Below are 14,614 nucleotides of genomic sequence, written 5' to 3' on the forward strand. Positions count from 1 at the left end.
TGGCTTGGTGTGGGAACACCAATGCCTTTGAGTGGAAAATCCTACAAAAGCTAATGAATCTGCCCAGTACATCATGGGTAAGACCCTCCCAAACATCGAGCACATCTACTTGAAACGTTGCTGTAGAAGAGGTATCCATTATCAAAGATCCTCACCAGCCAGGCCACGCTCTCTTCTTGCTGCTGCCATCAGGTAGAAGAAACAGGTGCGTGAGGACTTACACCACCAGGTTCATGAACAGTTACTACCCCTCAACCATCAGGATCTTGAACAAAAGCGGGTAGCTACACTCATTTATGGACACTGTTATATTGATGGATGGTATATTGTTATTTCATACTCGTTATTTATTGCTACTTATTTATATCTGCATTTGCAGTTTGCTGTCCATTGATCATTTACAGTTACTGTTCTATAGATTTGCTAACTATGTCTGTAAGAAAAAGAATCTCAGTGATTTATGTACATGTATGTACTCTGATAATAAATTTTATTTGAACAGTGGTGTGCAGCAGAGCATCTTTGAACGGAGAACATGTTGACATGTAGATGGGCTACAGCAGCAGATTACACCAGGTTCCACTCCTGTACCTGATAAACTGGCCACTAAATGTATATACAAATTAAAAACAGTAAAGTTTAGAATCTTTCTTTGAACAAGATAGTGACCCTAGGATCACTATCTCCTATTTAATCTTTCCTAGGACCCATGAACCTACTACAATATAGTCTGCCGAAAAGACAAACCCACTGTTACTTCAGACCAGTAGATTTTTCCGGAGGGTTTGCATGAACAACCGGAAAAATATTAAAACCTGCAACTTGCAACAATCCTTAACAATGCAAAGGCAGAGTACATTAAGTTTCAAAGTACTGCTAAATAAATATTTATGGGCAATGTGGATGTGTGAAGATAACTTTTATTTTTTATCCTTTGAAATTTAAAGGAGTTTGTTTTCTTTAGGCAAAAAGGAGAAGATTGATTTATTATTTGTGCTAAGTACTGTCCTAAATTGTAATCCATTCCATACACAAGTATTGTTTTAATAATCCAATGGAAAACTTGGAGATTATCATATTTTATGACACTAGTTTATATGGGGCTGAGGACTACAGAGTATATTCACCGAAGTATTTGGACTCCAAAGAAGAATTGTTCAAAATAATGTTGCATTTTCTGTAATTTTGAAGATTGAGGGCTTATTTGATCCAAGTTTTTAAAAGATATTAGGCAAAAACTACCCGAGGATCAAGGACCAGGGAATACAGCCCCAAAACATAAAGCTAGGCCTTTCAAGTTGGAAAATACTTCAAAACAGAAACCGTGATTGAAATTCAAAATTCGCTTCTGAAGATAGTTTTTAAAATGAGATTGCCAGAGAGTGATTTCATTAAGGACTATGAGGGGAGGTCATGAATCATCCATTGCAGCACTGAACGAACTGGTTGAAATGACTCATTTAAATGAAGTGTTTAATCAAATGTTTCATAAGTCAAATAGCTGCATATTATCTTAAAATTTATTATGAACTAATTACAATTGCTAATGAAAAGTTTTAAGTTGAACATCTTTGATTCCTTACTTAAAGTACTGCAGATACCATCATTACCAAGGCTAAAAAAATAGAACGTAGTGATACTTTTCTTTCCTAAGCCCATCAAATATTCAGACAGAATTAAGCCATTTGGCCCATTCAGCTTTTTCCATAGATATGTGGGTGGGATTTGTTCCCATTTTGTTAATGAAAAATCTGTGACATTTAAGTACGAATGACACACAAGGTTTAAGAGGATTTCTTATACAGATCATGTATTCAAAAAAGGTATACTAATAATTATTCTGATGATATCAGAATTCAGGCATTGCTCATCTAACGAACCAAGTTGATAGAAGGGAAAGATATGCTTACAGGTATGACCTCAATTGACTGCAGCTTTCATCTCTTACATTAGTGGTACATTTCATTAACAATTGGTGTCTCTGAGAGTAAGGTTAGTTTTCTCTGCCTGTGACACTAAAACACAAGCAAAATCAGCAAATGTTTAGTAATGCTGAAACTGACCCAGTGCAGCATGATCCATCCACCTAAGTTCACAGCAGTGGAGTTGCAGAGGATTCTTAGGCACACAATTTATTCACATTTGGAAAACTGTGGTTAGTATGGCTTTTTGCAGGGCAGGTAACATCTTACAAACTTGATTGTCGTTTTGGAGGAGGTGACAAAGATAATCAAAGAAGATCGCCTACATATATTTAGTAAGATTTTGACAAAGTCCTTCATGGCGGGCTGATACAGAAGATTAGGATTCATGGGATCCATAGTCACTTGGTAGTTTGGAGTTTGAATTGTCCTGGCCATACAAGAGGGTAGTAGTGGTAGGGTGTCATTCTGACTAAAGGTCCATAGCCAGTGATGTTCTGCTGAGATCAGTGATCAGTAGCTTTAAATTTTGGGCTATGTTCCCTGGTTGTTGGTCGGAGATCCCACTCTGTTGTTTGTGATATAGACATAAATGACTTGGACAAACCTGTAGGTGGACTACACACACAAAATGCTGGAGGAACTGCAGATGGCACAAAACATGGTGGAATTGTGGATAGTGAAGAAGGTCTTGAAAAGATATAGCAGAATATAGATCAGTTGCAGTTAAGGATGCAGAAATGACAGGCAGAGTTTAAGTCAGGCAAGTGAGACTTGTTGCACTCTGGCAGGTCAAATGTAAGGGGAATGTACAGTAAATGGCAGGACCCTTATGAGCATTGATGTACATAGGGATCTTGGGATCCAAGTCCATAGCTCTCTGAAAGTGGCAATACATGAAGACATGGTGTTAAAGAAAGACATATGGCATGCTTACGTTCAACAGTCAGAGCATTAAATATAAAAGTCAGGAAGTCATGTTGTTACTGTATAAAACCTTAATCAGGCTGCACTGAGATACAGCACAGAATAGGGCCTTCCAGCCCTTCAAGCCACACTGCCCAGCACCCCTTCACCCCCCGATTTAATCCTAGTCTAATCATGGGACTATTTACAATGATCTTTGTCTTTGGACCGTGGGAACACCTGGAGGAAACCCACACGGTCACAGTAAGAACGTACAAACTCCTTACAGACCGTGGTGGGAATTGAACCTGGGCCATTAGTCTTGTAAAGCAATTTGCTAACCACTACGCTACCACACTGCCCTGAGTACTGTCGTCTGGTCACCCTATTACAGGAACGTTGTGGAGGATTTGGACAGCGTGCCGCCGATGACGTCCAGGATGCTGTCTCGATGAGGCAGCATTAGCTAGAAGGAGAGGTTCGGTGGACATGGATTGTTTTCCTGCAGTGCTGGAAGCTGAGGGCAGATCTGTTAGAAGTTATGAGGCACAAACTGGGTAGATAGTCTCTTTCCTCGCAAAAAAAAGTGTCAGGGGCATAGCTTTAAAGTGAGAACGGGTAAGTTTAAGGGAGACGTCTGGCTAGTTTTTTATTACATAACGAGTAGCTAATTTGGCATAATGGTCAGCACAGACAGTGTACTGCATTGTACTGTTCTATGTTCTGAACTTTGTTTTGTCAATAGTGTAAAGATCAGACAAAACAAATATGAAAAACCTATCCTGGAATATGTAAAGACAATAGTGTTGCAGTCAGCATGGTTCCTGATGTTAGGAGATGTGCCACACTATCAGTGAAATCGTTCAATCCATTGTTCCATCATGAACTGACTCGTTTAATGATCTTTGCAGCTCCCACTCGGAAAACTTTACTGAGGTTAAAATTTAGAAATCAATACCATTTTGACATCAGAATACTGAGCTTGTTGTTCATAAATAAAAAGATATTAAAACAAACATAGTATTTCACACTTGAAAAATGCTACAAGTAACAAAGAACCACTTATTGGAGTCTGTATTAATTTCTATGAGGAACAACCAAAGGATCACGTGGAGTGAAGATCTTTCCGTACTGTGAGAGTCTCTTTTCCTGTCACACCGTTCCCTAAATAAACTGCTGAAAATCTTGCAAAACTGCAGTCAGGGAGTAAGTGATCATTACAAAATAGAGTGAAGAAGAGAACAGCAGATCTTCCTCATCTCCTGTTTGTATTACTTAGCCATATCAATGAGGCTCTGAAGTGATGTTGGCACCCAAGTTTTCTCTCCCTGTACAAACACAACCCCTCTGTCAATGTAGATGACAATGCGCCCAAAGGTATAGAGCTGTTTTCCCTCATGACGTTTGCCCATCAAAGGCATAAAGACTATATTGTGCTCTTCAGCCTTGGCCTGGATCAGGTCCTTGAAGTTCATTGGTATGGAGGTAGATGTAACTCCAATGCCACGGTGTGCCATATTCTCAGCCTCACGGCGCTCCTGCATTGCCTCGTACTGGAAGTCCCTCCGCCGCTCTGTATGGGTGAGGTAGGCAATGTTTTCTCGAGCACCTGGCTGCATGTAGCCACCTGTTTGAAAACAAAACAATGAAGAAAACTCTGAATTCTCCAGGCAAAACCTGACAACTGGATTAAACACACTTCACCATCAAACCCAAGTTACAAAGAAAAACTGTACAAGTTCATAACATATAACTAGAAGCAATGGAAAATAGGGAGGATTATATAGGTAATCAAGTTTTGATAACTTTATTTCATAATAAAAATATATTCAAACATAAAATAATGGATTATAACATTAAAAAAATTAATCATGGCTATGTGTAACTGGCCATTAAATCTGCTGCTCCAGAGAACTCTGTGTTAAGAATACTGTGCAGATTTATGATTGTTTTCTCTGGAGTGCTGAAAGCTGAAGGGAGACCTGATAGAAGTTTGTTAAATTATGAGGCACAGATTGGGTAGAAAAGGGGAAGACTGCTATTTCCATCACATGCATTAGGAGGTTATCAGAGAGACTGCAGGATCTGGGTGCTTATAAGCTTACAAAATGGGTGGGTGTTGACAATCCCTGACAATGGCTGCACTGGGGCTTGCAAGGGCTACTGCCATATTCCCAGCAGACCAGTTCTAATAGAAGGGAGGGCAGAGCCAGGTACATAGCGGCTGGCATGAGGAGGTTGGTGCCAGGTTTCATGCACAGCTACATGCAGAGCTGGGATTTGCTCATGCATTAACACAAAATTTAAAGGACTAAAAATATCATTTTCATTCTCCCATGTGGGAGTAGAGTTTCACTGCTTCACAGCCCCATAGTAACAACCATCTCTCCTCTTACTGCCCATTATCCCGCTGGTGTTTAGGGTAGTAATGAAGGTCATCCTTCTCTGGTGATGTTCAGGGCTTCCTTCATCGTGTCAGTAGCTTCCTCTCAGTTTTCACTACTGTCAGTCATGCACGTCCCGGTGGAGACTCAGGAATACCGTCGCACGCAGATGTAGAAGGATTTTTCATTGCTGTTTCCATAACAATTTTGTTTTACCAATCAGGGTTGTTAGCCCTGAGCTGATCCCCCAAACCAGGAGGGCCGGTGGACCACTCTTAGTCTGGCCTCTACCCTTTGACCTATTTGGCATGGGTGACCCTTCCCAGAGCCAAAGCATAAGCCCTGACTCCAGCCAACATAGCTCTCTGGGTCAACAAGGCACACAAGCCTCCAAATCACGGCAAGGTTGTGTTCCTCTTGGAAGAGTAACAAGTATAACAATTCATGAACATGCTTCAACATTCAAGTGTTAAGTTAATACATCAGCTTTTAAAAAAACACCAGTCCTTCTTCAATCAGAAGTAATTTCCATCCAGTAATCTACAGGCATTCAGACCAACTTCTACACCCATATGAACATAGCTGCATCTAGCTAATGAAGCCAGAATAAGAAGGGACAGTTATGGTCTCTGTGACTCAGCAACTTATTGAATGAACCCCTCAGAAATAATATGATCAATATCTGCAAATGTTAAAAAAGTCATTCGAATGCACAATTCCTGTCAACTTCCCCCATTATGAAGTATCTTTATTGTACTTCTGATAGATACTTACCATGTAAATCTACAAATGTTGTACAATGCTTTGACTAAACTCTCCCAACAGTGAAGATGCAAGGGATATAGTGCGCAGGAGATGTTGCATGGTACAAGTAGGTGACTATGACACTCTGTAGCGGTACTGGGGAGTTGGTGGTGGTATTACAGAAATTATCCCAGGTTGTGCTAGCGTTGGAAAGGCTTACGCAAGTGACATCAGGGCTTGGAAGCACTCCGTCTGTGGTGACGTGTTATGGTTATACCAGCTTTGCAAGAAACCTTTCAATTAACATGTACAAAATGCTGGAGGAACTCAGCAGCTCAGGGAGCATCTACGGAAATCAATTAACAGTCAAAGTTTCAGACACTTCTTCAGGACTGGAAGTGAAGGGGGAAGAGACCAGAAGAAATTCAAAAGCTTCCCATAGGGAACCATATCCCCGCATGAAAAAATCTGTGTTCTCTGGCACTCCGGCAAGTGTGAACCTATTTTTGGTTGCTACAATGCTTGAAGAAGCTTCTAGAAAATCTTCTTAAAAGCAATAAAGTGATCTAATATTCATCTCTGATCTGCATCAGTTTTCAAGCTGTTTCTGGAGCCACTGCAATCTTTGGCTGTAGTGGTTCCTGCTAAAACCACACTTTTAATTAATTCATGAACTCCCAAAGCACACTGGGATGTCCCAAGATCCAGACATGAGACATTCTGTATTCAAACGAGTTCAAAATCCTGTTTAAAAATGTCTTTTTTTCCTTTTTTCAACTCTTTGCTATAAATGCCTTACTTGATATATTTCTTTTAATTTTATTTTCTTGAGATACAATGCAGAACAGGCCCTTCCAGCCCTTCAAGCCACACCACCCAGCAACCCCCCAATTTAACCCTAGCCTAATCACAGGACAATTTACAATGACCAATTAACTTACAAACTGGTGTGCCTTTGTACTGTGGGAGGAAACCAGAGCACCCGGAGGAAACCCACGTGGTCACAGGGAGAATGTACAAACTCCTTATAGACAGCGGCGGGTATTGAACCTGGGTTGCTGATACTGTAAAGCGTTGTGCTAACCACTATGCCACCTCTCTGTGATCATCATTTCTTTACCTTTCCAAAATTTACATTTCCCATGCTTCATAAAGTTCCCAAATGAAATAAAATGAAGAATCTCTTACCAACAGTGGAGGTGACAGCCCGGTTCATAATGTCCAGTGCTTCATTAAACTTCTCCTTGATCGTCGGGTGGGCCAACACTTGGTCAGAGAACATGGACTTCCAGCCCAGGTACCACTTAGTGATCTCTTCATAGTTAGGGCTATTACTGAGCCATGAACATAACACCTGTAAATTTAGAACATTCAGCAGAGAATTGTTTTACCAATTGCAATAAAAAGTAAAAAATTCAGATGTGATTTAAGTATTGTAAAAACTATTTCCTACTTCACCTAATTGCATAAAATTTCACAGAATCAAACTCCATCCATTCACAACAATCATCAAAAAAGTCATATGATTTTGTTGCCAACACGTAGTCATAAAGATCAGAATCAGGTTTAATATCACTGGTATAGGTCATGAAACTTGTTAACTTTGCGGCGCAGTACAATGCAATACATGATAAATATAGGGGAAAAACCTGAATTACAGTAGATATATTTATATATTAAATAGTAAAGTTAAAATAAGTACTGCAAATCCAGAACTAAATAAAAAAAAGTAGTGAGGTAGTGTTCATGGGTTCAATGTCCACGGATGGCAGAGGTGAAGAAGCTGTTCCTGAATCGTTGAGTGTGTGCCTTCAGGCTTCTGTACCCCCTTCCTGACAGTAACAATGATACAACTTTCTGCAACTTACTTCGATCCTGTGCTGTACCCCCTACCCCCATACTAGACAGCAATGCAGCCAGTCAGAATGCTCTCCACAACAAATACAAGAGGAATTTAATAGATATTAATTCTATTGTTACAAGTCTTATAGGAGGATGATAGAGTAGGATGACAACAGATATCATAGGATGGTTTCGTGGTTCTGCGTTTATGGATTAGACGATTGCGTTTATGGACTGGACTTTTTCAGACTTACTATTTTTATACTGTGTTTTTTAAATTGCCCGTTCCTTTTCCATTGTGTTGTGCGAGAGGAAGGTGTTTAGGGGGTTGGTGTTCTGTTCGTTTTTCTTTTGTGCTGGGGAGGGTTTTTTTTGGGGGGGGTCACTGTTCCTGTTACATTTTGTGTGGGGTGAGGGGTGTTTAGGGGTTGATGGTTAGGATGCTATGGGGGGGGGGGGGGGTTGATGTTTCTCTCTGAATGACTTTCACGTTCTTTCTTTCTTTGATGGCTTTCTGGAGAAGACAATTTTCAGAGTTGTAGATGGATATGTGCTTTGATAATACATGAACCTTTGCAGTCTTGCAAACTCACCTGTAGCCACTTCCCAAAAAAATTCTTCTCAAGCAATCCAATGAGGCTGGATGGTGAGATCATGTCTTCCCAGTCCATTACCCAGTGGAAGGCATCCATATGTTGCTGGTGAGGATTGATTACAAATTCATTCAAACACATTCCTGTCAGGGTTGAAAGATGAATACTGCATTAGATATTTCCTTTTCATGACTGACCAACAACCACCCACAGTGTTATTCTTTACTAAACCACACTAACTTCATTTCTATTTTTAATTTTCTTCTTCTTCACTGAATTCTTGTGATGAGAGTACATCACTCTCACAGAAACTATTAGTGGCATTTCCCACAATTTCTGCTGCACAGTGTTGCTGTAATTATATTCTGAAAGATTCTCAAACCATTGTTTGCCAAACTGAATTCAGTTTTAGTTAAATACGGCAACAAAAATACTGATTTCATTGAAAATTATCATGAAGTTTATGTATTCTCATTAACGTACAACTGCACCACTCAAAGTACACAAGTAAATTTATTATCAAAGTACATACATGTCACAATATACAACCCTGAGATTCATTTTCTTGTGGGGAAACTCAGTAAATCTATAGAACAATAACCATAACAGAATCAACGCCCAACTTGGGGGTTCAACCAGTGTGCAAAACACAACAAACTGTGCAAGTACAAAAAGAAGAAATAATAATAAATACATAAATAAATAAACAATAAATATTGAGAACACGGGATGAAGAGTCATTGAAAGCAAGTCTATTGGTTGTGGGAATATTTCAATGATGAGGCAAGTGAAGTTGAGTGAAGTTAACCCCTTTGGTTCAAGAGCCTGATGGTAAATATTCCTGATCCTGGTGGTCTGAGTCCTGAGGCTTCTATACTTTCTTCCTGATGGCAGCACTGAGAAGAGAGCATGACCTGGACGGCGGGGGTCCCTGATGATGGATGCTGCTTTCCTGTGACAGTCACCGATACCAAAACACAAGCAATCTGCCATCCAGGTGCATTTTGGCCTATACATGGCATCACAAAAGAACAACAATATGGCTGACTCTTAAACACAAGGGATTCAGCAGATGCTTGAAATCCAAAGCAACATAAACAAGACACTGGAGCAACTCAGCAGGTCAGGCAGCATCCATGGAAACGTACAAACAGTTAGCATTTGGAGGGAGATCCATCTTCAGGACTGGACAGGAAGGGCGAAGATGCCAGAATAAAAAGGCGGGGGGAGGGGAAAGAGGATGAGCTGAAAGGTGGAAGTGAAGCCAGGTGGTGGGAAGGGAAGGGCTGGAGATGAAAGAGTCTGACAGGAACAAGAATAAATAGGGGAGGGGAGGAAGGATAGCTTGAAGGTGACAGCCAGAATAAAAAGGTGGTGCTTTTCTAAAAAAGTTGCCTCTTAACTGCCTTTATCTTCAGTGATACCACACTACAAGATAGTCTACCACAATATTCTCAAGACAATAGTTCACTATCTTCCACAAGATCTAATGCTGCAGTTATAAAATTACCACACCAGAATTAAACAGTTTTGCTTACAGAGCTATTAAAAAAGTAGCATTCATCATCAAGGGCCCCCAACTTCTGGGCCGTGCACTCTTCTCACTGCGGCCATCAGGAAGGTGGTACAGACCACCAGGTTCAGGAGGTTCACCAGGCTCCTGAACCGGTGTGGGTAACTTCACTCACCAACACATTGAACTGACTCACTTTCAAGGACTCTACGACTCATGCTTTCAGTGTTTTTTATTATTATTTTTGCATTTGCACAGTCTGTTTTCTTTTGCACATTGGTTGCTTGTCAGTCGTTGTGTATAGCTTTCATTAATTCTATTATCATTCTACTGTGTTCTACCATGAATGCCTGCAAGAAAAAAATCTCAGGATAGTTTATGGTGACATATATGTACTTTGATAATACATTTACTTTGAACTTTGAATATTATCATGAAATGTGAACAACACAATCACAGTGATCTATTATCTATTCCCAACCTCTCTTGAGGTGGGCGAGTGACCTTCTTAAGCTACTCCCCAGTGTTATTCAGTGAGAACAGCTGAGATTTTGAACAAACAATACTCAACGACACTTGGGGAAAAATCAATTTGTTACAAGTAAATATAATAAGTACTACGTGGATCTCCTCCGCTCCTATGTCTCATGGTCTCATAGCAGGGGGAAAAGAGATCAGCCATGATTGAATGGCAGAGCAGACTCAATGGGCCAAATGACGTAACTCTGCTCCTATGTCTTATGGTCTCCTAGCGGTACAACGTAGGCAGATAGTTGTATGATGCAGCATTTATTCAGGATGGAAGATCCTAAAACTGCAGCATGAAACCAAAAACAGGGAGGTTGTCTCTAAAAACCAGCCAACCATGATAGGTAATAAACAAAGGAACCAGCAGGAAAATGGGGATTTTTTTTCCATGCAGCAAGTTGTTATATTCTATACTGTTTAACCTGGGAGCACATTATTTGGTACCTTTTAAAATAAAATTAGACAATAGCGACAATAAAATGACAAAGTATTTTGTGGGAGTGAGCATCAGATAAAGCTTGACTCTAAGCCACATAACCGGACAGCAGATGAATCAAAGAGATAAATTTTAAAGTAGGGTGGCGGGGTGGCGCTGCATCTCTCCCAGAGGAGTGCAAGGCACTCCTTCCCTCCGTAGACTGCAGGTCACCCTCTGCAAAGGTGTAGCACCTGCTTTGCCCCTCGACCAGGATCACTTGAAGCCATGGGAGCAGGTAGTGAGATGGTCTTCTGAGCAGTTGGTGCATGTCACAAGTCCTGAATATGTGACTACTGACACCAGATAGACAACCTCTGGCATGTCAGAACGTGAATGGGACGAAAGACACTAAAGGCAACTGGTATCTGCAAAGTATCTTGGGCCAATACCTTTAGAAAAGGGATAAAAACAAAATAGCATTATTCCAGCTCTGACATAACTTGTGTTCTCACCCAATTTTGGAACAATATTTTTAACCATGAAAGCTTCCCAGGATCCTGGTGTAAACACATCTTTCCAAGGCAACAGGATCAGCTTTGCAGATGAGTCACTGGGATGCCACTTCTGTAATGCATTGGAAAGCTTATTGCGGATCGGCGAATACAGTGGTTCAAGGCGCATCTGCATTAGTGGCAGCCATGGGTGAATCCATGCATGGATGGGGACTGTGTCTGTTAATGGGTTCCAGTTTTCAACCTGAAAAGAATGCAAAGTGGTTTGTACTGATTACTGCAATAGGCTGTGTTTCATGATTCCCTTGTTTCTCCTTTCTCAAACTGCTGTTTAAAGGTTTTCAAGTAAGAAGACTGATTTTATGACACTGTGTACCTCCCCCTCTTTACTACCACTGATGCACGATGGAGCCCTTGTTAGCAATATCATGCCCTGAAACCTGCTACTGAGGAGCCTCATTATGAACCCTTTCCTTTTGCAGTGCTTTGAGTTGAGTCGTTCTTCGACCTTGGCCAGTTACTTGCAAACATTTCCTCACCATGTCGCCTCACAGGGTGGCGAAACATTTGCAAGTAAATTGCCAAGGTTGGAGAACAACTCAACCCAACCATCAATACCTGAACTGCATATTTTCCGAAATATTTCCAATTCCTTGGTTTTTTAAAAATCCCTTTTCTATCCCTTAAGATGGTTATCGATCTGGACTTTGCTAAACTCAATGAAAATTTATAAATTGGAGTTATTATACAAGGACACTTACTGGTATTAAAAAGATATCGATGAATGCAGAACATATCACATTGAATGACTTGTCACATCTGTAATACCAGGAGAGGGTGGTGGGGTGGCGATATGTCTCTATCAAAGGAGGTGTAAGGCACTCCTTCCCTCCGCTAGCCTGCAGGTCACCTTTGGGCAGGGTGTAGCACCTGCTTAGCCTCCTAATCAGGGTCATGTGAAGCCACAGGAGCAGGTGGTGGATGGTCGTATCAGCATATCATAAGTCCTGGTTATGCAACCACTGACGCCAGGCAGACAGTCCCTGAAGACTGTGTGGATAGTCAAGAGGCCTTTTCCCAGGCTGAAATAGTTGCCACAAGAGGACACAGGTTTAAGGTGCTGGGAAGTAGGGACAGAGGAGATGTCAGAGGTAAGTTTTTTTACTCAGAGAGTGGTGAGTTCATTGAATGGGTTGCCGGCAATGGTGGTGGAGGCGGATACGACAGGGTCTTTTAAGAGACTTTCGGATAGGTACATGGAGCTTAGAAAAATAGAGGGCTATGGGTAAGCCCGGTAATTTCTAAGGTAGGGACATGTTTGGCACAACTTTGTGGGCCGAAGGGCCTGTATTGTGCTGTAGGTTTTCTATGTTTCTATGAAGAGTATCGATAATGGCTGGGGTCACCGTCTTGTAAAGACATTGCCCAGAAAAAGGCAATGGCAAACCATTTGTGAAGAAATATTTGCTTAGAACAATCATAGTCACTGGAAAGTCCATGATCGCCTACATCATACGACACGGCACATAACGAACAAACGAATACTAGGTTGTAACTCATACCTCACGCTGTAATTTAGGAAAAACAAACTGTTCAAGAATATTGTCCAAAATCCAAAGAGGGATCACAGGCATCCAGTTTTCCAGGAAATCAACCATGGGGGCACAGTTCCGGGGCAACCACTGGGATACAACGTTGCGTGCAGATGGCATCCACACTTCCCACATCAACCTGCAAATTTAAGCAGAGAAAGACAAGCGATAAATGAGAAATATTCATTCAGTGCCTTGTTTTCCTCCAAGAGGACAACAGACAATAGGTGCAAGAGTAGGCCATTTGGCCCTTCCAGCCAGCACTGCCACTAACCATAACTTTATCATGGTTTGGAGCCTTGTGTGCCTCATTGACCCAGGGAGCTATGCTGGCTGGAGTGAAGGCTTTATGCTTTGGCTCTTGGTAGGGTCACCTATGCCAAACAGGTCAAAGGGAAGCGGCCAGACTAACAGTGGTCCACTGGTCCTCCAGGTTTGGGGGTTCAGCTCAGGACTAACAACCCTGACCGGTAAAACAAAATCACTGCAGAAAAAGCAATGAAGAATCCTTCTACATCTGAGTGTGATGGTATTCCTGAGTCTCCACCCAGGACTTGCATGACTGACAGTAATGAAAACCAAGAGGAAGTTACTGACATGATAAAGGAAGCCCTGAAAACCACCAGAGATGGAGGACCTTTATTGCTGCCCTAAATGCCAGCGGTGTAACAGGCAGTAAGTAAATTCAGTAGCTTGCTTTCCAACAAACTGGAAATTTATTCACATGGTCAGGTTCCCATTTTTAACATATTTTCTGCTCTTTCTTTCCTTCCCCTTTAGTTTACCTCCTCACTCATACAAGAAGCTGGTAATTCTACTGCTTTGTGTCAAATAGAGAGAAAATAACTATAAAATAACCTGCAGTGTGACAGAAGTTGAACTTACTTGACCACGTTTTAAAACAGAGTGAAGCACAGGTGTCCATTATTAGTTATTTGATCCGTACGTGGGCCAGAAGCCAGACGTTTGGTTCCAGCGACAAATGGTACGACAATCAAAACACCACCAGGTTTCAGTTCAATATGTGGTTTCAATTGCTGGCCAGTCCATGAACTTACAAGCTAACTCCTCACATTTTAAACAGCTCCAGCATCAAGGAAACTTTGATCCATAAAGGATTTGGGTTACATACTGTGTAAAATAATTGATCAGCTTGCAGGAACGGAACAAGATGTGATTGCAAAAACATAATTGTGATTGCAAAAACATAAGTTCACTCCTCACTATTCCTCAATTGATTTTCTGGTCACGGACCTCCTTTTGCATCAAGAAAATGTCACCAAGTCAACATGCTGGTCTTTTGGTGTCATTTAACTTTCTACTTCGCACTGTCACAGGCAGTTAAAAGTGTTTCACGGTGTTATGTTACATTAACCAGGCAAGGTGAGTTTAAGCTTACCTTAGTCAGAAACATTATGTAGGTAAGTAAACTATGAGATTCTTAATTTGTCCAGAGTTTTAAAGCATGTTGCAAACCACTCAATTAGATTTAAGCAAAATTTTAAAGTCAGATGCAAGCTATTTGAGATGGGGAAGTAGTAACTTGGTAACCCTACGCCACAGCAAATGGCAGAGTTTCTGTTTGTAAGACTGGGCCTGCTGATGGAAGCACCCCTTTGAAGTGAACATATGTTATAAGTGTTGAGAGAAACATCTGTTG

The 14,614-nt window shown here is 41.1% G+C and overlaps 1 protein-coding gene across 1 annotated transcript in view; it reads right to left on the reverse strand.

Moving 5' to 3' along the window:
* Window positions 1–1,502: 1,502 nt before the first annotated feature.
* tfip11 (tuftelin interacting protein 11) overlaps window positions 1,503–14,614 on the reverse strand; it is a 40,902-nt gene continuing 27,790 nt past the window's right edge. The window contains exons 9-13 of the mRNA XM_072247845.1: window positions 12,925–13,093; window positions 11,363–11,606; window positions 8,392–8,534; window positions 7,145–7,310; window positions 1,503–4,455 (exon numbers count right to left, since the gene is read on the reverse strand). Coding sequence (XP_072103946.1) covers window positions 4,100–4,455; window positions 7,145–7,310; window positions 8,392–8,534; window positions 11,363–11,606; window positions 12,925–13,093 — 1,078 coding nt within the window. The 3' untranslated portion in view covers window positions 1,503–4,099. The remainder of the gene's footprint in view (window positions 4,456–7,144; window positions 7,311–8,391; window positions 8,535–11,362; window positions 11,607–12,924; window positions 13,094–14,614) is intronic.

The sequence above is a fragment of the Mobula birostris genome, chromosome 31, assembly GCF_030028105.1.
Source record: "Mobula birostris isolate sMobBir1 chromosome 31, sMobBir1.hap1, whole genome shotgun sequence".
Lineage (NCBI taxonomy): Eukaryota > Metazoa > Chordata > Chondrichthyes > Myliobatiformes > Myliobatidae > Mobula > Mobula birostris.